This window comes from Emydura macquarii, unplaced genomic scaffold, assembly GCF_026122565.2.
Source record: "Emydura macquarii macquarii isolate MOO-44397 ecotype Brisbane River unplaced genomic scaffold, CSIRO-AGI_Emac_v2 contig_2676, whole genome shotgun sequence".
NCBI lineage: Eukaryota > Metazoa > Chordata > Testudines > Chelidae > Emydura > Emydura macquarii.
The window spans coordinates 32,049,609-32,072,806 of NW_027132813.1; the positions used below are offsets into that span (position 1 = coordinate 32,049,609).

The window sequence follows — 23,198 nt, forward strand, 5'->3', positions numbered from 1 at the left end:
ACTCAATCATACTATGAAGAACCATGTTCAGAGAAGACTGTCTATGTGATGATCTCCTCTCATGAGGGCCACTTCTATGGCAGTATTCCTCCTTCCCATGTTCTTTGGAGAGCTCTATGTGGACCTGGGAATCTGCTTGTGGAAGAAAGGTGGGAAGTGGGCAGTTCTGTGAAGGGCTGGGCTGGGGGTGGGGGTTGGGGTGGGATGCACCACATACCTTCTCCAGCCCACTCAGCCCATTTCCTTGGCAAGATGATTTTGTGTGTGTGCACATTTGTGTATAAACATCTGTTTTGTGTGTGTGTGTGTGTGTGTGTGAGAGAGAGAGAGAGAGAGTAAATAGGTGGGTGAGATGTATAGAAGCTGAAATGTGGAAGAAATGAAGAGTTGGGCAGAGTAGACAGAAAAATTTTCAAAGTCCTTTTATTTTTGTTGTAAATTAAATGTACCAAATGCAGACTTAGGCAAAACTAATTTATAATCTTGGGTGCCTAGCAAACACAGCCATAAACCACCAAGTGCTGCTACAGGTAAAAGTTACCTTTTCTTCGGTAACTTTTCCATCCAATGAGTATCTTGGAAAAAAAAAGGTTATTTTATTAGTAAACAGAAATGATGTTTTCATATAATGAGATTTTAAACTCAGAACTGAGCCAACTTTCACTGAAGTCAATGGAAAGATTGCCATTTGTGTTTCTCTCCTGTGTTTGTATAGCTTCCCCGGTTTTTATCCTGATTAGGGCCTCTAGACATTACCATCATGCTAATAAAGTAATTATTATTTATGTTTGAGTATGAAAGTGTCTTCTCAGAGCCAAAATGACCTGGCTTCTTACAGACTTATTTATTAATTGCTTTGAATCCAGCAATTATTAGTATGAGATAAGTGACTGACATCTGTAGGTGGTATTATTTCCTGTTCATGATCTGAAGCTATTGCATAAATAAGAAATTTCTTCCTATAGGATATGGGTATGTTTGGCTCTGAGGAAGACACTTTTTTGTTGAAACATTAGCTACATCTTACGTTAATTATCAGTTCTATTTATTATTTTTCTAATAAAGTATCTATTCGTTACATCATAGAAATACTTTTGAAGTAGTCTGCGTTTTTTTGTATTGGGGTGCAGTTTTCTTTTGTAATTTGAATGTTTAACTTATTATTCAATTTTATGGAAATGGAGACAAGCCTGAATGAGAGATTGCAGGGGAAAAAGAAAGAAAGGAGGAATTTTATTGAGTGTCATTAATGTGCAAATGATCTTGTCAGCTGTGATCAGAGATAATGTCCCTGAAGGCAGAGTATAAAGATAGGAGTGAAGACTAAGAACAGAGATCCCTTGGACACCAGCTGAGAGAGGATGTAGAAAAGAAAGGTTATTATGCTAGGAACATGTGAAAGATTTATTAGGTGCGTAGTAAGATACGCAAAAGGAGCTGATCAGTCAAGAAGGATAAGAAAAGAAGTGAGACCTTGAGAATTAGCTACAAGCAAATCATTAATAATTCTAGGGAGGGCTGTATTGGTAGAATGGCCAGGGCAAAAACTGGATTATGGAGGATCAGGAATAGAATGCTGGGGCATTGTAAGGAAGAATTGAAGAATAGGCAACCCAGCCCAAGGATTTAGAAGGTGAAGTGGTCTTGAGCACTCATTGTCAAGTAAGATGTATCAGACTTACTGATGTAAGGTTATTTAAAGGCGAGCAGATGCCAGCTCACATTGTAACAGCGCAGTCTGCAGAAGCTATTTGTACAGCCTGATCTTGATTTTACCTACACAGGTATGTATCAAGAGTAACACCATTGAAGTTAGTAGAGTCCGATATGTTAGTGCAAAAGTAGTGAGTGAGATCAGAATCAGGACTTAGGGTTAAACTCTGCTTTCCTTTATACCATGTGAATTCAGAGAAACTCCACTGAAATCAGAGTTATTCTGGACTTGGAAACTAGTAAGTGAAATCAGAATCAGACCTACTGAGTTCTTTGCAAATATTTTGTTATCTTCTTCTATGTGTTGTAACTATTACTATCAACAAATATTGAGTTATGTCTACGGCAATAATCAGCTCTTTGTCATCTTGTGTCTTTCAGCCCAAATACTTACAGAATATTTAATTCTGATATACCAGAATTGAACATGAGAATAGAAAACGTCAACAGTGAATATATACCTAAAAAGAATAAACAGTCTTCCCAGCACTCGTATTCACCAGAGTGGCGCAATAATCCCCAGCCACATTATGCCAAATTAATTAACACCAACGTAAGGTTCTTAAATGAACCAATATACTATATGGAAACAGGAGGCACAATGGCTAAACAGGTAGGACCATTTTGCATTGTCTTTCAAATTAATGTCATATTCTAAATAATATGTACATTTATATTGTATAAAGAACTATATTAACTAATCCTAAGGATCTGAATGAACCCCTCAATAGTAAGGAGATAGAGTATTAAGCCTTAAAATCACTGCTTAACTCACTCTGTGCCACAATAATGCATCATATATGTGATGTAAAATCATTCACTGTGTGAAGATACTTGTTTTGCCAGGCACAAAGAGGCTAGATAGCTAAACTCTGATTGTCCTTGCTTTTGTAAGTTCAAATCAGATTCTTGGATTTACTTTAGTATGGTGTAGTTTGTAGTTTAATTTGATTCTTTTTGTATATTAGTATAAAAGGGGAACAATGGTTCTTAAATGGCGTGTGTGTATATCTCATTTCTATGGCTACATCTACACTTGTGGTGGCATGTAGAATACAGATATTGAATGCTCAACTAGCACAGGTGTAAGTACCAGTGTGTACAGTGAGACACAGTTTAGATGAGTAGAGTGATCTACATGGCTGAAACCCCAGGATATATATCATACATGGCTCTCTACATGTCCAAGTATTACCTTTCGTGTCTACACTGTTGTATTTAGCAGTGTAATGTCCCACTGCCGGAGCCTTTTCCCACAGCAGTAAAAGGCTCCAGCAGCAGGGAAAGGCTCTGGTAGTGAGAGGCTCCCTGCTGACAGAGCCTTTCCTTGACACAGTGAGCGAGGAGAGAAGATTTTCAGTGCAGGACAGAAGAAGGGGAAGAAAGATGCTGGATGTCAATGGGGCCATATCAATCAAATTTCAGACTTGGCTGGATTTCTTCTATTTAGGAGTCAGAATGAGCTAAGGAATATTGGAAGTAAAGGGGGGAGTTGAAAACTGATGGAAGTCTGAGGAAGAATTGGAGACGCATTCTGTCAATACTTGCTTTATATCTAAGTGTGTCAATAGACATACATTTTTATTCCCTTTGACTTTAAAGCATCATTGGTGGCCAAGTGGGGAACCATGTGTATATCATTATAGTCCACCTTACGACAGACAGAGCACTCAAAGAAATGATTTCCAGAAGCCAGCCTGTACATTGTCTTCTTCAACTAAATACAGCAGTAAACTACAGCCTTCCTGTGGAATAGGTAAGAACTTGTAAAGAAGCTCTTTTTTTCCTACACACCAAGCTAGGTACCATACAGTCCTAATGGTAAAAGTGATCACCATTAAAAGGTCAATATGTGCCAACAGTTATATCACCCTGGCATATCCATAGTTTTTTGCTATATTCAGAATAAGCAATAACAGAGGCATATCAGGTACTTTTATGTGGGGTCTTTCTCTGTTGTGGATCAAGTTTTGATCTCAATTGCACCAATTGTATATTTGGAATAACTCCATTAAAGTCAGTTGAGTTACTGAGGATTTACAACAATGTAACTAAGAGCTGAGTCTCTATCTAACTGTCCATTTGTCTTGCACTTATTATAATGTCTGAACACTTGGTAAGTGTAGTCCATTTAACAACAACCACTGTATATAATACATACAAATACTTGCTGACATCCTATTGGCTACCTCTCTTCTGCCGTTTGCAAACAAACTCTTTCAGAGTATACAAATTATGGAAATGTCTCATTTTTTATATGTAGCTGGAGACTGAATTGCAAACATTCCTTGAACTATTCCCATCAGTTGCAAATGTATTTGGTATTCATAATTGTTCTCCAGATATTTGTAATACTTTTATCAGAAAGAAGGTATTTGTTCTGACTATTCTCCGTTTCTTTTGTGGTTGGTCACCTAACTGGTCACTGAATATTCTCTTACATAAAAAGGTGCAGTCAAAGAGTGAATAAGATTGAAAGTTGTCTTAGTTGTGCCCCAAAACAGGGGTACCTAACTTACTTACCTTTCCGCCAGCTGTTGTAGAACCAATTAATAAAAGTAAGTCTTCCCCAAATATGTTAAAACTGTCTAACTGGGATCTAAGCCTGCATCCTGCAGTGTCATAATAGCGAGTGGCACTTTACTCCCTGTCCACGAGGTTTCTTCAGATTCTTATCCTCTAAAATCAAATTGTCCATAGAGGGGCATAAGGCAACCAACAGTGTGCATATGCTGTATGTGGTAGGGGCCTAGCATGACTAACTGGCCTTGATATCAGCATTAGTAATAGTCTCATGCCTGGATCTTTCTACATGCTCTGTAGAACTGAGGTACCAGCAAGCCAGGCTGTCCTCATGCTACTGTGATTTAAAGTAACTTATTTTTACCATGATAATTCACTCAGTAGCAGCTGCTGTGCTGCATTTTCTGATTCCATACATATTTCTTCTAAGAGCGCAACTGGTCCACAGACCAACACCCTTGTTGGCTATGCCAGGATCGAAGGGATTGCTGCTTTACCTCTTTATGGTATCGAAGAATACTGCAATGACAAGAATTTAGCAATAGTTGTGAATAATAGTAGTGTCAATGTGCTACTGCTGAGCTTCATTGTTTTCCACCAAAATAATGATTTATAACCTCATTGACTATTTAAATCTCAGAAAACAGGACAGAATGCAACCAAGTATCTTCTGTTTAACAACCCAGCTTTTTTCTCTGCCAGCATTGTTACAATTAGTGAAATGATATATTTGAAATAAAAAATATATTGGCCCAGATGCTTTGCTGTACTGAGTTTCTACAGGCCAACAGGGAGCCTGGACATGAACAATTTTTAAAATGTGGCGAGGGGACTATCCAGTTGGAGAATTTAACTGGCTCCTGTTCTCTGTGCAGCCTGAGCAGCACACAGGGAACAGAACAGGCCGGAGAATCTGTCCTCTTAAGTTTATGTAATGCTGAAAAAGTCCAAAGCATTTTAGATATTATGTGTATAGGAATCACTTCTTCACCAGGAATTAAAAATGGGAACTGGGGCAAGCACAGCTTCCTTTCTCTTCCCTCTCTTTGTTCCAGCTTGAGGCAGTGCTGCACACTTGGGGTTCCCTCTCCTCTTAGGTTGGTGAGGGAGACTAACTCAGCAAGAGAATTTGATGTCAGAGCAGTAGGAGAAGCTGGTAGTTGGCTGGGCAGAGTCTGGGGCTACCAATTTTTCTTGCAGCCTGTGAAGTAGCAACAGCAACTGAGGAAAGAAGGTGTCCCAGTCCGTATGTACTTCCTTTCCTCTAAAGCAACGTCTATGCCCCTGCTGACTTTCCTCTTTCAAAGATGAGAGGGCAAAGAGACCTGCAACTGCTGGCTCTTTCTCCCACCTAGGGGGAAGCATAAATATTCATAATACATGTATTCAAAATCTCATTGAAATCCCTGCAACTTTCAAAATACCGGACATTGCATCAGATGTTGAAAATTGTTGGAGGCAAGAAGCTGCCAAACTCCCAACTTCTGCTTGTTTGGTTTATGGCACAGATTCTCTATCCTTGGCACAGATTCTCTATCCTTGCATCTGTTGGAAGGAGGGTAGGAGAAAAATGGACATGCTGCTGTGTGTCATGCACGCAAACACACCCACGCAAACACACCCACACATACACTCTTTTTCGCTGGCTATGTATCTGCTTGGGATGTGAATTCCTTTCGGATACATTTTTTGTCCCCATTCTCGTCTCTTCACTGCATTGCATCCCCAAGTGTCATTAAAATCAATGATGGCATCCACCAGAAGTGGTGAGCTTCCCTGATTAGTTTGAACTATTTTAACCACTGTTCCTATCATTGTAGTGCATTCAGCTTTGGTGTGGAACATAGTAGTTATATTACAAAGCATAGCAATGTTATACAACCATTTAGGACTGGAAATGAAAAAAGATACTATATCCAATTGAAACAGCACAGGCACTCTAATTTAGATAGGCATATCGTTATTACCATGTTAGAATTTTGCCACTACTGCTCCTGTTATTGCAAAAAAGCACGATGCATGTTTTGTTGATTACAGTTGCTCAGGACCTCCACTTTAGTGTCCACTCAAAAAAGAATCTCCTCCTACCCTTGTGTTGGATTGTCGTCAGCGCTAACGCAGAGGTATCACCAAAACCGTGGGCTTTGTTGGAGTTCTTCTATTCAAAGCCTGACCACTTGACCATGTTTAGCTTATAAGATCTAAGACCATAGCCCAACTCTTAAGTATATAAGACAATAAACAACTGAAGGCAATAGAGCTTGGATTAAATATTTGATCGTGGGCCATGTTCCATCTGCTTTGTGTCGCTCTGAAGTGGCCCTAAGCATGGTGGATCTGGTCCTTGGAGGACCTCTCCTCTGAAAATCACTGGGTGGGGATGGGGCAGAGTTGCTCCAGCAGCTGCTATGTAACGCTCTTGTCGCCAGCTGCCAGTGCTGTGGTGGTCCCCAGATGCTGTAACAGCTCCTTGGAGCCATTGGTAGCTGGCACAAGTTAAAGTAGCCTCAGTCTATGCTCAGCTTTGCCAAGGGACCAGTCTGATGTATGGCAGTCCCAGGATCAAAGGTGCAAAGGGCACCACCGTGCCCCTCTGTTCCTTCAGTTGCAATGAGTTTTGCTCAGCTGCAACTGAGGGTCTGCTCCTCAAAGAGAGACACAATAACTAGTCTATAAGAATGTTAATACCAATTAAATCTTATCTAATCATTTGTTCATCTATCCACTTAATTAGTCATGGACTCTGGTATTTCAGCTATGCTATACTATCCCATGCCAAAAAATGAAAGTATTCTTTGTGTAGTATGCCACCCAACAACTGTCTAGCTGCCATCCACTGTAAGAGCAACAAATATTTCTCATGCAGCAGAGCTGTATCTACGGGAAAATAAATTATTCACTTCTGTTTTTGTTTTTTTTTTTAAACCAACATGAATTAAAGGCCATATTCTTTTCATCCTGTGCAGTCAGTATTTGATATATCAAAGGCAAGTTGGCTTCTCCTCAGCTGTCTTGAAGGTGTCATTTGACTCATGACACACACATTATATACATACAGAAATCACATTTCTTAGAATTGGTTTGGTAATATAACTGCACTATTAAAAAAAAAGGTAGATTTGTAAGATTGTAAATAATGTATTTTAATAGCATAAATTAAATAGTACAATATGTAGGAGGTAGTGATGAGTCAAATCTCCAGACCACATCCTCATATTGTATAAATGGGCATGGCTCCATTGGCTTTAATAGACCTATCATAATTTATATCAGCTGTGGATCTGGGTCTCTAATTTTATTTTAACACAGCCAAAACCAAGCAAACTAAGCACAAGGATGTCTGTGTTAGCAGTGCTTTCACAATAGAAAGCCTGCTGATTCTCTAGTCCGTTACACAGGTTTTATGTTAGAGTAAATTCACTAAAGTCAATAGATAATACTGCCATCAATCTGGTGTCACAGAGTAGAGGCTTGGGCCCAGTATTTATTATTGAATCTTCTCTCCCACCCACTTCGCTTAGCAAGGTGCTTGATGTGTAGGGGCTCCCTTTAGTCTCAACTGTGAGAAGCAGCTGGCAGAGCCTCACTGTGTAAGTTCAAATAGTAGGGTGGGATGCCAATGCTTCAGCCATTGAGGTGGTTGTATTAACCAGGAGAGCAGCATTGGATCTGGTGCATAGAATGCAGTCTTCTGCTAAAGAGAGGGTCAGGTGAGGTAGGGCATTTAATGTGGCCCGAAGATCCAGTACTGGCAGAAACCTCTCTCCTTCTTGGGGTGTACCAGTACCTCTGCTTCTCCATATAGGTGGATCTAGAGTTCTGCCTTCAGAATACTCCTCAATACTATATTTAAATATAAATAATAAAGCAGTTCATTTTGGATGATTGATTTTGGGGATATTGCTCACAAACCCAGACCATCTCACTTCAAATCATGCTATTCCATTAATAAGAAAAGTGATGATTTCCATTTGTTGGCATGTTTGCCATTTTGAGGTTGAGCCAGTTGTCTGTTGGCATTCAGGCTTCAGCTTCTATAAGAGAGGAAGATTATACTTTGGAATTGGCATGTTATATGGCTCAATTCCTTAAAAGGTTATAAATGCTGAGATATTCTCTAGGAAGTAATGTATGGTTCCTGCTTGTTTGACTTTACAGAGATAAAAAATAATGGGAGATTTTTATGTGTATCTCAATGTTGCCATCTAAAAGAATAATAAAATAATAATAATAAATTAAAAGCTAGTGTATTCCTAAGTGATACAGAACTGCACTGACTGTTGCCTATTCAGCTTTGTAAGGCTCCTCCCTACTCAGCCTTCTAGAGCCATTTCAGCAGTTAATATAGTTGATAACAGCGATTTTGGCTGTAATTTATAACTTTATATAATTTGTCCTATTTGAATTTTATTTATGTGCACCTATTTACACTTGCTGGGGATCTGGCTTAAAGACTCCATCAAATGACGATCAGATGCAAAACTCATGTTATATTAGGGCAACTCACAAACACAGAGAAGTAGATGGTTTAGTATAACTCTCTGTCTAGGCATTTTACCACTGTAGTATCTGAGTCCCTTATAGAAATACTTTGGTCATCATCATGGCCCTGATTAGGCAGAACACTAACACACATGCAACGGAACTACTCTCCTGCTTAAAGTTAAGTATATCCATGTTTGTGGGATCAGGGCACATGTTGCTAAATTACAATAGACTCTTAAGTTTGATTCTCTACTTTTCTGTCACATGAAGAAAAATTGGGAATATTTATTATTACATTGAGTTTTCTACTGGAATATTAGATAACAGAAGCACATTCATAATAAATTATATCATATTTCAATAGAAAACTCATGAACTAATATCACTTCTTTGAATTTATTTATCAGACTTACTACACTGAAACAGATTATTTGTGAATAATTCATCAATTTACGGAAATAATTTGTGAATAATTTGACAAATATTACTGATCACCTATAGAGGAAAAATGTTCACTAATAATTTATTTGAGGATTGACAAAAACATCAGATGACATTCATTATAATTGTTTGGCCAATTCAAATTCTACATTTTAACTAGAAAATGCCACTTTTCAGGGCTCCAATAAAAATATTCCATCCATATTTAATTGACTAGAAATTAAACAGTGAGAGAATCTTTTTTTTGTTGTTGTTGCTTTGCAAGAGTTTCTACAGCAAACTAATATATGAAGCTTTGCTCAGTTGTAACAAAAACACAATCTACTGAATTAATAATGTTATGACTATTCACAGCTTCTAGCACATTTGGTATTTCTGCTATTTTATATTCCAGTAGAAAACTCATGAAGTAATACAATTGTTTATATAAGTTTATTTTTCAGACTTACTATAAAATCTGCATTCATAGAATTCCAACATCCAGTTATGAAGTACTGAAATTGGAAGCTAGATATGCAATTCATACCTATATTGAAATACATACTGCTTTCTTTACCTGAACAGATTGCTGGTGCAGTAACCAGAAAACAGCTTAGCAGCTTGTAGTGTACCCCGCTCAATCTTAAAACATGGGAATCTGGGGATAGCTACAGATGTATATATGCCCCACAAATATACTGCGGACACTTCAACACATAGTTTTGCAATAGTCCCAAAGTAAGATGTTTCTAGACGTCTTAAGTGAAATGTAATATTTCTATAGCCCTTTTCACCCAAAACCTTCAGTGTGCCTTACAACCACAATGACAATTCACAAAGCTTCACAACCTTTCTGTGGGAAAGGTAGGTATTATTATTCCCCCTTCTGTGGATAGGGAAACTGAGGCACAAGAAATTACTTATCCTACACAAGGTCACACAGCAAGGTAGCAACCAAGCAAGACTCCCAGTCCCAAGTTTTAATCACTGGAACCTGCTCCTTCAACTAGTTCAGTTCATTGCTCTTCAGGATCTTTTGAGTCTGAGCATTGCTAATTTGCCACTTTTAACACATGAGCAAAATGCATACAGTTGTTATTAACTTGTACCAGAATAATGTACCACTAAATGCTAGCGAGATCCTACACCTCCAGTAACGAAAAACTAGTTGACAGAGTTTGCAATTTGCAAAAAGACTAAAAGATTCATTTTACAAAGTGGTCTGCATATTCATTTAAGCTTGATATGTGTGACATCCAAGCACTTAAACATGGACTCCAGAATCCACCCTTGCTGACCTTGCAGAACACATTATTGACCTCCTGTTTCCATGTCTACCCAGTGATGTATCTTGTTTCCTCTAATATGATTCTACCAAAAGACTGTATGTTATCATCCTTGTGCCTGATTTGCCCTTTACCTCTCTATGGTGCCCAGGAGCACAGTTCGTTCACTGTGTTTATATATTCTGAGTTAGGATGAGTGCATTGATGTATTCATTCATATACTGATATTTTTAAATACAATTTCCTAAGTGTATTTATGTGAATTTTAGTGCTTATGACCAGTGTCCCGCTGACAATGTTGGAGGCTGAATTTCTCTGTTTATCCCCAGAACAGATCCAGCCTGGGCAGCATCAGCATAAACTTGTTCACACTTGTCTGCTAGTGTGCTTGGGCCATGATGTGAAAGGACCATCTCTAGCGCTGAGAGGCTAGCTCAGCCACCCATCACCACATTCATTCCTTGCCTGCACTCTTTGCTGTTGTCCTTTTAATGATTAAAGGCCCAATCCAGCTCCCTCCAAAGTCCACAGGACTCTTTCCATTGACGTTGGAGGGAATTATCAGGCCTTTTCTTGTTGTGAAGCTTCTGTATCATTCTGTTTTATCATACAGTTATAATTTAAAATATTTTTAAAATACCCTCCATATGTGTTTTGTTCTCTTATGAGTATCTCCAAGTAAAACCTGGGTGAAATAGAAGATGGAACATTAGCAACTTCAAACATCTTGACACAATGGGAAAAGCACTGGGTTCTGTTCCCAGCTCTCCACTGACTTTGATGTGGAACAAAGATCTTAGACAGCTTACCGCTGTGCTTTAGTTTCCTCATTTGTAAAATATTGATAATGATCCATCCCTTCCTTTGCAAAGCTATTTGAGATCATTAAACAAAAAGAGCTATATAAGAGCTAAGTGCTGTTATCAATACATAGAGCCAGTTAACCAGTTGTCTTTAAATTTTTCTTAATACAAATAATAGAATCATTTTTAACTTACACCCTCTAAGAATAATTGAATTTCCACCAAATTTAGGTCTTGATTCTGCATGAAGTCCATATCTGCCAATATGGTATAAGTCGCATGATAAGGTTCTTAGTTGTAAACATATAAGATTTCAGATTTTAAACAGTTCAGGATAGGCATCTATCATCTTTTTTCTTTTGTGTTTTTGTGCAGCATCTAGTACATTTGTAAGAGCTGTTAAACAATAGTGATTCTATGCTTTACAACATAAGGGCACACCATATATCTTTGCCCTGACTTCATAACAATATTGTTTTTTTATTTCCAGTTCCACTTGCAACTCCTAGAACATCAACAAGCTTTCCAAAAATTTTACAGGAGCGGATCTCCTTTATTCATCAGTACAATGCCAGAAAATCTCTTAATGAACCCATCCGAGGAAAGGTAAGACAATGTGCATCCTGTATGATGAATAGCGTGCGGGAAGCTGGAGGAGTAAGTTTACTCACGAACTTCCGACTAACTATTTTAAAAGTAAGAAATGCTGTCACATGCTTTAGAATTGCCAGGATTTAATATTAATGACACTTTTTAATATAACTTAAACACATGTCATTCTGTGTTTGTGTGCATCATAACACCGTGGTTTCCGGCACCTTTAATAATAGATAAATGTTCTGATGATAAATCACACAGTTTGGATTTCCAAATAGGTCTGTTTCTGCTCTCACTTACCCCTGAGGTCAGTGGAGTAAAAATTGTCTGCGATCGGAACCAGGCCCAATGTGTATTTTGAAGCCACTCCATAAGTAAATGTCCGAAAGGTTTGTCAGTCTTCGTCTCTTACAGGTTTTCTGTGTGTTTCTTACAAATCAGTAATTATGGGCCTGATCCAAAAACAATTGAAATCAGTGGAAAGACTTCCTTTGACTCTGGTAGGCTTTGAATCAGGCCCGAAATGCAAAATTCAATTGTTAGAAACATTTTGAAGAGTACAGCCTTTTGTTTGTTCCCACTTCTGTTTATAAAAAAGAAAACCTTCTTGTGCAACCCTAATGGACAAAATCATTTGGGATGCAGTCATAAATCTCCTGGCCTACAAAAGCAGCAGTTTAGAATTGTATCCATAGCAACCCATGTAGCAAGAAATGAAATCTGATATTATTAGACTTGCACAGGAGAGCCATATGCAAGTCACACACTCTGTGTGGCAGAATGGTTGTGAACCAGAGAAAATAAGATGCATTTTCTTTTATTTGTTGCTTATCTCCAAGTTTTCCTGCCGTGCCCCATTTCATGAATAAAAAAGGCTGACAGACCAGCCATTATTCCATTGCCTGCAGCTATTGGGACCTAGGCTGATGGCCAGTAGAGAGACGGAGAAACAAGTGGATGTTTTGCCAGCACTTGAGCTAATAAATGAACTCAGCTCACAGCTGCATTTACTAACTGCTTATGCTTCCCTGGTTAACGTCAGCCTTGTTTCCCTTTCCAGCGACATGGAACTTTTGTGTGGACAGAGATAAAACCAGTGAGTGGGCCGATAGTTCCTAAGGGAACAGAAGTATTCCTGAGTGCTAGAGGGTCATGCACACTGGAACAGCCAAAAACAGAGAAAGGAAACTCAGTGGAAAGCCAAATGACCTCACCGAGTCTCTGCCTGCAGAATTCCCAGGAGACACTAGGCTGTGAAACTCACTTATCAAAACCAGACATTAGAGAAGCAGCCAAGACATACCCCAGAATCCCTGTGAGAGGACAGAAGGGTTCAGGCATTTCTCAGGCAACTGAAGTGGATGTTATCCATCCTGCTGGGGAAGAGTCATAATGTCTAGCAATGAAAGGTCCTCGATAAATCGCTGGATAGATTACCTCCTGAACATAAAAACATACAATCACAGATATCACCATCAGTCACTAAAATAAAGGGAGCCTAGAATCATGATGCAAGCCAGTGCATTTGCTTGGTCTAATATCAATAATACTAAACACAAGATGACACCAGTGAATTGTTAGCGGGAACACAGACCTCCTTTGATAAAACAACAGCTGCACTGTACTTTGATGTTTCTAGAAAACTGTATGTCCATAAGAACTATGGAGTTTTTAAGGTGGAATTGATTTCCTTGTTAGGCTGAACACAGTCATCTTGACTGTTTGTATACATTCTGTACCAAGTCTGACTTTGAGTTCATTAACACTTTTGATTATGATTCTTGAAAATGTACTTTTTTCAAATAATAGAAACACCAGTTACAGTGTTTGGTTTTAGTGCTGATTGCTGGTTTTTAACATACACAGTTGTGACATGCATTATCTCCTTCGATGCCGCAGTGTGGAGTATGATTTCACATGCCATATTGTCAGCTTGTGATAAATGGAAGCCATTGTTATTTCCATAGGAAACAATGACGGTCAAGGAGGACAATTTGCTGCAGCCCACAGGAATGCAAAAATAATGTGTATTACCACCCTAAAAAGTTAACAAGGACAACTTTGGAGTAAACCCTTTTCTTTCTTGGGGTCAGGGGGTGGGATATTTTCTTACAGACTTGAGCTACTCTTCTTGTTTGAATCTATTACGTGCCAAGAATGCAGAAGAGATCTGAACTGCTGTAGACTTTTCCTTAATATTAGAGAAAATCCATTAATTCAGAGACGAATGGGTAAACTTTTACTAATTGGAGTATTTCCCTAATTTTTTTTAAACTGCACCCCTTATTGTGGTTCCCAACAAGTATTCCCCCCTTACACTTTGTCTCAGGGAAACAGAGAAAGTTTTGGTTTCAGTTATAACCTACAGTTTTTTAGCAAACAGTGAAGCAAGTTGTTATCTGTAGTTCTTAAACAGCTCCTCTTATATATTGGAGAGGTTAATTTATGAATTTTACTTCAGTGAATACAATGAAAGATTGATTTCTAGCTTTCTTCTCTGAAAAGGACGTTATAACCATGTTATATGTTCTCTTCACAAAGAATAATAGCAAAAACCTGGGGAAATAATCTTTCAAATATTCTTTGGAATTTATTTTGAAACAATGTTTACCTAGGATTGGTAGATCCCATATAGTATAGCTAAAAGTTAAAAGGAACTGCATATATATAGTGCTGATTACTTGTTTTGCTTGACACTTTAGGGACCAAATTTGGCCTTCAGATATAACTTCCACTGATGTTAGTGGGAGCTGTATACCATATCAGAGGCATGGTTTGGCTCTTTAACGTACATGTTAGCTGTATTAATTACATGTAATTCAGTATCTACCATCATTACTATATTGACTGTGGATACCGATATTTCCCTATTGGTCATAACTATATTATAATGTAATTATAATATAATTTTGTTTTTTTAAATTCTATTCATTAAATCTTTTGATTACTTATACAATGGACTGTCAGGTTGTAGTGAAGTAACAAACAAAGTATGTGTGTAGGAAATTAGTTAGAAATGAACAAATGGAGAAAAACTGAAACATTTTGCAAAAATGCTAATACAGAAGTATAAAGGGACAGTTGCTGGACTGCAGTTGCTTGACTGGGCTACAATGCCAGTGGTTTTTAGCTATAAAGGAAGCATGGCCACCACCAGAAGGATCACTCCAATATAAGATAGATGTTCCAGTAGAGTGCAGCCAGCATAGAAACTCCTTAAATCATTGCCCTTCTTGTTACTGGCATAGGGAATGGGCATGAAAAAGCATGGACAGAATACCCCTACACTGCATTATCTTTGGCTTCTATTTCAACCTCTTCAAGACAATAGTAAGCAAAGCAGATTAGAACCACCAGGTACCTGGTTAAACAATCACAGCTACTTTGTGAAGTGTTTTGATATCTACTGACAAAATGCATTATATAAAAGTTAAGTATTATTATTTATTATTGGAAAAAGACTTTGCATACCTGACACAGAAAGCTGAAACCAGTGCTCAAGCATCTTTTGAACAGCAGACTGCTTTTCATGTGAAGCACCAGAAGTCTAGCATCATATTAAATCAGAAGTTTACATAAAACAAAGCTATTTTCAAAACAAAAATTTTGTTACCATACAGCTAAATTTGCTAAGGGCCATTTGAGAGTACCATTGAATACATCCATTAAAAAACAAAACACAAACACTAAAAACAATGGAAAAACATACAAAGATTACATAAAGAATTCTGGCACTAGCCTAACCTCCAAAGCACACATGTATACATGAGTATGCATACACATTACTAAAAAGAAAACTCTATGACCAGTACCCAAACCACCTTAATTTTGCCACTTCTTAGAGGCTTGAGTACCTTATTCATAAAAAGTTGTAAAAGGTCTGGCTGTACAACCATATATTATCCAAAATATCAACAGTATTTTACAACTCAAGACTACCTGCGTCTGTCTATATCTATCAATTGAAATTTCTGTAACCTCCCCACCAATTGCAGTCTTGACGTACTGAATAAATGAATTCCATGTAGCCTTAATTAGATAAATAATCATTAGAGGCAAAGATATTCTTGCATCAAATTATAAAACAGTTCCCATTATATTAAATCAGGACTGTTCATATCAAAACAAACCATCAAACCTGATACCACAGAACAAATAGAGTGTGGTGGGGTGGGTGTGTGTGAGTGATATATAAAATTATCCAAAGGTGTAATGCTAAAATGGTATGAGATATAGTCAAAGGAAAGATGATCATTAACTTAAGTAGTTAACAGTTCTACTCAGTTCACACACATAATAGTAGGGCTAGAAATACATAATTTTGTAACCATATAGTTCACCAGCACCTGTATTCACTAACATCTGTATGTACCTGTATATTATATTTTTTTTGATGAATTCTTCTGTCTGAGATCTACCTTTTGAACGTATTAAATTTGTTCTAAGACTCTCTTGTGGTTTGTTGTAGCTACCTTGCTCTTTTGATCATGTCCATTCTGCAGCAATTTGGGACTTCTGCCATCTGAGCACACTTGATCTTCTGTGCATTGAACACTTGTTGCTTTAACAAATTTCTTTCACATTAATGATACTTTTTATTTGCATTAAGCATTAGTGAAAGCATTTTATTAGCTATTATACATACAGAAAAGCATGCTGTTTTGTTTAACTGGAAATTGTCTTTAAATTTATTTTATAAATACTTTGAAAACATCTCCTTTCCATCAAAGTTACATTATTGTTGTTCATAGGATAGGACAATAGACAAACATGCCAAAAGAAAAATGTAATTATCCTGCTAAGCCATTTTAACAAACCAGCTTATGATTAAAGTACGCTCCTGGGACGTCTCTAAGTGGAGAGAGTAAATTATGTCCATATAGAAATGTAAATCTCACTGAAAACCTGTTCTTGTTAACTGAGTACAAGAAATGTCGAAAGTTTGATCAAGTCTGATTCTTCAAGAGAGAAATGGTATGTCAAAGTGCAGCAATTGGTAGGTGCCCTCACACACCAATTTAAAATAACAATAACTGGGTTCATGGCATCAGGACAATAGATTGGTCTGAAAAAGATGGGAAACATCTATTTGCTAAATTACCCACTGCAACAGACTAGAGCTGTGATATGGGACAATTTTCCTTAACGCACCGAGCTCATTCCTATTTGAGCCAATAGCAAAACTTCCATTGACTTCAGAAGGTGCCACATCGGGCTATAGGAAGCTAAATCTTAACTATCAACACCAGTATCAAAGGTAGAAGGGGATTGTGATGGAGTGAGCTCTCCACATTAGCCCAGCAAGAGCTGGGTTGGGATGGGTGGGACCCATCAGCTAATTAGGCTGCAAACGGGAGCTTTAGGCTGGAGGCAGCTGTTTGGAGAGAGTATCACCTGTGCAGGAACAGGTGGGGCCTATAAAACTAGGCAGCCAGCTATCAGCTAGGCATTTGGGAAAGGCTGTAGGAAGAAGTCCCTTACTGGGAAGAGAAGGGGAACCAATGTGATAGGAAGCAGTCCAGTGAAGGAGCTATAAAAGACAAAGAGTGGAAGCCCAGAACTGCTGAGCTGAGGGCTCCAGGACTGGAACCTGGAGAAGAGGGTGGGTATAGGTTCTCCTGAGGGTGTGGCATAGAACAGAGGCAGTGAATGGGAGGACTGCCTAGGACTACTGATGGACTGTGCCCTGGAAGGGGGAACGGTGAGTGACCTAGCCAGAGGGCTAAGTCACAAGGGAGATGTTGTGGGTCCTGGAGTGAGGAGAGCTGCAGACCAGAGTCAGAATGATGGTGTGCCAACCTTGGATGGGGATATCTACTTTGGAAGCTAATCCCCAGAGCGACCAGGAGGAGGTGCCAGATCACCGGTGAGTGGAGCACCCCTTGACAAGGATATAGTCTCTTAAGACTGTATCATGCTGAAAAGTACTTCTGTGCTGTTCAAACTACTGTACTATCTAGTGTGGCTCTGTCTGAGTGCTAAGGAATCTCTATACTATATACTCTATTCCATGTATATTTCAGTTAGTATCCATGATCCCACTGTGCCTATTCCTTATGCCTACTGTGTGGCCCAATCCTCCCATCCAGCACAGAGCTTAAATGCTGGGGTGCAGGTGAAATGGAAGGAATCCTCCCCAAATAGAGTGGCTGCAAAGCCACTCCATGGCTGCCATTACAACAGTGGCTCCTGTGGCATGGCTCTAATGCATCCTGCTGCAAATAGCCTTCTCCTACCCTGCCCCTTCCTGTCTACTGGTATTCAGGCTGCTTCTAAAGAGCAGAGAAGGTGGGAATCAGACTTAAGATACAGCAGCTTGGACGTGTAAGATAAGACTGCATAAAAATCAACACACAAGCTTTGGTGTGTAGGCTAAGGTTTGTGAACCAGACACTTCTATGCCATGCAGACAAGAAAAAAATAAGTCAGATTCACGCAAAAGTGTTCTAAGATTTGCTGATAGCCATATTTTTGTTACTGTGCATGCACGCTCTCTCTCTCTCTCTCTCTCTCTTTGGATTGATGCCTCATCTAAACCTGTATCCTACACTGAGGTCTCCATGCTTGTACCCACAACAAGCATCTCACCTTGTCAACTCTATCTCATCCTCTTCCTGCTCCTAATCTTTCTTTCACCCTCCCTCATTCCCTCCCCATCTCATTCAGTCACTCCCTCCTCTGGTTCCCACCCTTCAGAATCCAGGCAGGCTCTCTTCTGTATCCTGAAGAAATCCTCACTTGCCCTCATGCCTCCCTTCTTTGTCTCATTGCATTTTTCCCCTTCATCTCTAAGCTCCTTGAATGAGCTATCTATACTCAGGGCTCTGATTTCGTCTCCAACTCCTTCCTAGATCCCCTCCAGTCTGGATTCCACCCTGTTCGTGCCACTGAAACTGCCCTCACAAACTCACTAATGACCTTTCCTTCCCAATTTTAGGGCTCTGTTTCATACTCATACTCATCAATCTATCTGCTTTTGACACTGTCAGATGCTCACTTTGACTCTCATTGCTTGGTTCTCTTCCTGTAGCAACCTGCATGGAACTTGGAGGTAGGAGCATAGGTTGCAGGAGGGAAGTTTTGAAGAGGCACCAGGAGGAAGTCAGTCTGTGCTCATGACTGGAATGCCAGCTGCAGCAGCAGTATCTCTGTAAATAATCCTCTTAATAAAGAAAGCATTTGTTTTTACAACCATGGAGACCTTTGATGGTATTAACCAGCATGTAGTACTTTCTACCTTATTGATTTTCCCCTTCTTCAGCGTTCCCTCCAGTAGGTTCTCTTCCTCCTTGCCCCATCTTTTCCTCCTTTGCTCTCAACTGAACCTGACTCTGCATTGAATGAGGAGCCAGTGGAGTGGAGCAGGTGGGTGATATTCTTGAGATGGCCTGTCCTGCTAGGAAGGAGAAATAATAACAATGGAGGGTATAATCCCCATTGTGAAACATCTGTGATGTCGATCCCCTTTTTGAACAACTGCTTACCAATGGGGTTGCTACGTTTTTCACTGATCTCATATTCCTGACATATTGACTGCACCTCCATCCTCACACCTCTCTAGCTTAATGAGAAAAAGTAAAACAGCCTTGTAGCTATTCCATGGACCCCCCTCTGCAAGAGGATCCCTAGTAGCATAGCACCATGCAGCCACGGCTCCAGAGTGTCCCAGGCTCTCTGCAATTCCCTAGCGATCTGTTCAGTTCCTCCTGTTATGAGTAGGCCTCTTGAGTCGTTCCTAGCTGGGAGAGGCCACAATGATACAACAAGGAACTCTGCCAAGGGGTCCCCATAGAGCTTTCTACCCCCTGAGTCCTCTCCCAGGGGTTTCAACATGAAGTGTGTATGGAAGTGATATGACCTCATGTTATTTAGTTAATAAATTCATATGCAAAGCAAGGTTTTGTTTGACTTTTTTAAATCAGAAGCTTCATCATGAAGAACCAGAGACTTGAAAATATTAAAAGAATTCTTTGTAGCATGTGCTGACAGTTTGGGGGATATGGACAATGAAGATTAAACCACAGAATTTCCCACTGCTGCTGCCCAGAATCTGCACTTGAGTTTCCAGTATGTGCAGTGACTTTTTTTTAACATTTGGAGGCATGAAGAATTACCATAAAAGCTGTTGTTACAATCTGCCTGGGTCACTGATTTGTAAAAAAATCTTCCAGGCAGCAGTGAGAAGATAAAAGGAGCCACAATGTTCTCACAGGTCAACTCCACAAGCTTGAATCACCCATGCTGGTGCAGTGGAGGATGCAAATTACCCCCTTCACTAGCAGGAAAGGCGGTGTCCGGTGGGGGGAGGGGGGGGGTGAAGGATTGACTCTTGGGAAGATTACATCCCCCACCTCCCCTGGGCTCATAGAGACTAAGGCAGCTTTAGACTGAGAGTCTGGCCTTGGCTCATTCTGCTTCAGCAAAAGAGAACAAATAAGCAAATGTCAGCCCACGACTCCAGCTTTAACTCTATTAGTCTCTTTAAGTTTGTGTTTGCCAGCTCTCTGATGTCGCCTTCACGTAGGCTGACCGCCTTTTCAAAAGGAAAAAGTGGGACACATGTAGGTGCCCCTCCTCCCTCCAAGAGCCCACCCCTGCCCCTCCTCTTCTCCTAAGGCCCTACCCAGGCCATTGGCCAGAGGAGGGTCTGTGGTAAAAGCCACTCAGGGAGCCTGGACTGTTTTGGGAAGCACTGGACCCACCACCTGCCTTGGGCAGCGTGGCCCAGAACATCCCCTGGCCCATATCCCTGCTGCCAGAGCAGGTGGAGGGTCTGGGATTCCCCACAGCAGCCTAGGCTCCCTGAGCGGCTCTAACTACTGCCCAGCTCCAGCTTCTGACCTGGCCAGAGAGAGTGGCCTTGGGGAAGGCCTTGTGGTAGTGTGGGGGAGGGGGGTTTTGAGGCCCAGCTCAGTCCCTCCTCCCCCACCACCACTGGGAAAAGGCTGGCACTGCCCCTGAGCAGTGCCACAGGGAATCCAAGACAAATGCTATCTTGGAGTCATTGGGACTGGGACTTGAACTCTGCGTTTTGGGGCTGTGCCACCCAATTTGGGACAGGTGGCCGTCCTACCTTAAACATCTGTTTGCAGAGCTGTTGTATCTGTGTGGGTCCCAAGAGATTCAAGGGACAAGTGTGCCTCTCTCACCAACAGAAGTTGGTCCAATAAAAGATATTACCTCACCCACCTCGTCTGCCTAAGGGGCTGCTTGTTTATGCAATTAAATAAATCTCCTTGTGTCAGGTACAGTGTGACTTTGTAACCTGCTAGGATTCTCTGAAGACTTGTTTTTAAATACTGGATATAAAAGAATCAGTGAATATTTGGAGGGTCCAGTTACTGTCTCCACACTTCTCCCTGCCTGAGTCCCAACAGAAGCATATTCAATAGACGTCTGGGGCTGCAGGTGCATTCATTATTCGTGGTGCAGAGAGATGCAAATTCCACTTCCCAGTGCCAGCTGGGCCTGCTGTGCTCTACAGAGATTAACCCTTAAGGGGAAGGCCAGGGATATGTCCAATAGGTCTATAGAGGCCCTGTTAGCGGAGCCACAGTGCTGCTGCACTGAATGAGTCATACTCCCACCCCTGAAATCCTCACTCACTGCTAGGGTTGCACTTACAGCCTGCAGGACCTGGCTAAAAGGACAGTGCACTGAAAAACCAGCCCTTCTCACGGCAGAGTTCCAGCACCAGGAGCCCTGTGCCTTGGTTTAGTCGGTGGAAGACGGCATGAACCTGCAGAGAACTTAACCCACAGTAAGTATAGTCCAGCCACAAAATAGGGGGATGGGGACTTGACTATGGCTTTTTGACGTGTCTGGCTGCCATGTACATTCACTGGAAAACTCAGTGATGGTTCTCTAGGCTCACTTGCTTTCTTTCCCCCTACTCCCCCCACCAGAAAGCAAAAGGAGGCAGCTACTAAGTAGGTTTTTTTATGGAGGGTGGAATGCGGGGGGGGTGTTGCATACTTTTTTTAATGTTCAGTTTTTAGAAGAGCTTTGAGGGGGACTGGATGACTCGGGGATATAGAGCCTTTCACCTGCAGGTCTCTGGTTCAAACGTGGAATAGGATGATAGCTTAACTAGTGGAGTCATTGCCATTTAATATTGTGAAATATTAATGGTTCAATCCAGTTACTGATGGACAAGCATGACCACATCAAGAGCATTGCTCTGGGCATTTTCAGCAGGGAGGTAGGGGGATGGATGAGCTATCGAAAGTGAACCACCATCTCAGTCTGAGAAGTCATCCCTGCAGACTAAGGACATTGGCAGGGGAAAGACGACACTGCTGCCGCCCATGGATCCCTGTTCTGTAGCGCAATAGGGGGCTTCAGTGTCTGCCACTCCTCAATGTCCAATTACATACTGCACGAATCAGGCAAGGAAAGTATCAAACCATTTCAGTGCCTTGTTAATGTTTAACAGAGTGTATGAGATTAAATATATTTTCTTAAACTACTTTATCTCTGAAATTTCCCATTTTAATCAGCACCACAAATCTCAATAGATCAGAGTATCACTGAACATCTGAAAGTTTGTTCTGCTGAACATAACTGAGAAGTCATTCATGGTGATGGCAGATGTTTCTGCTTTTACTCCAATGGCAAGTTCATGGATCAACTTTTCTCTTCTTCCCTAAATGAATGCCAAAACAGCTGAAATTCATAAACCACATGGCTTATTACCAAGACCAATGAGTTGATCCAGCTAACCAGCAGTTACCCTGCCCCAGGCTTCATTTCTTAAAACTACTGCATTGGGCCAAGCAAGACTGGCCGCTACTCATATTGAGCAGGTAACGCTTTATCTCTCTCCCTATGCATGGTCACTTGTGAAAAGCTATGAAACAGCCTGTGATGTCAATATCCAAGAGTTACATCTGGTAGTCATTTTACATGCTGGCTTAAGCTGCAATGGCCTTGTATTTCTGTGACATATGGAGTGGTGTTATCAGTGTGCATTGGGGTGATGGATGGTAGGAATTTTTAATAAAACACATTTTAATAAAAAACTATTAGCATGAACTGAAGTCTACTTTGGAGTAGAAGTCAAAATATTCTGTAATCAGTCTCTTTCAGCAGATCTTTAATTATCAGCTAGCTCCAACTCCCATTAAAATAGATGGAAAGGCTCCCATTTACTTTAGTAGGGATTGGCTCAGGCCCTGTAACAGTATCACATGTTCTGATTTACCCCTTAGGATTGTGGTTTTCATCTGATCTCATGTTAGCTGCATTGTGAAGTGAGTGGTTACAGTACAGCAAAAACACTGGAATGTAGTCTCAGCTCAGTGCAGAGATGTAGCTGTGAAGCTTCCATTTGTAGTAATGTGAGTTGTCAGACTAAAGCTCCAATCTTTGA

General features: G+C 40.3%; 1 protein-coding gene across 3 annotated transcripts in view; it reads left to right on the forward strand.

The window, feature by feature from the left end:
* The window catches only part of CUNH2orf73 (chromosome unknown C2orf73 homolog), a 29,507-nt gene extending 13,233 nt beyond the window's left edge, over positions 1-16,274 (forward strand). For all 3 annotated transcript variants that reach the window (XM_067565152.1, XM_067565151.1, XM_067565153.1), the window contains exons 2-5: positions 2,095-2,326; positions 3,316-3,469; positions 11,721-11,836; positions 12,888-16,274. In XM_067565152.1, the coding sequence (XP_067421253.1) occupies positions 2,141-2,326; positions 3,316-3,469; positions 11,721-11,836; positions 12,888-13,220 (789 nt within the window). In that variant the 5' untranslated portion in view covers positions 2,095-2,140 and the 3' untranslated portion in view covers positions 13,221-16,274. The remainder of the gene's footprint in view (positions 1-2,094; positions 2,327-3,315; positions 3,470-11,720; positions 11,837-12,887) is intronic.
* The last annotated feature ends 6,924 nt before the right edge of the window (positions 16,275-23,198 follow it).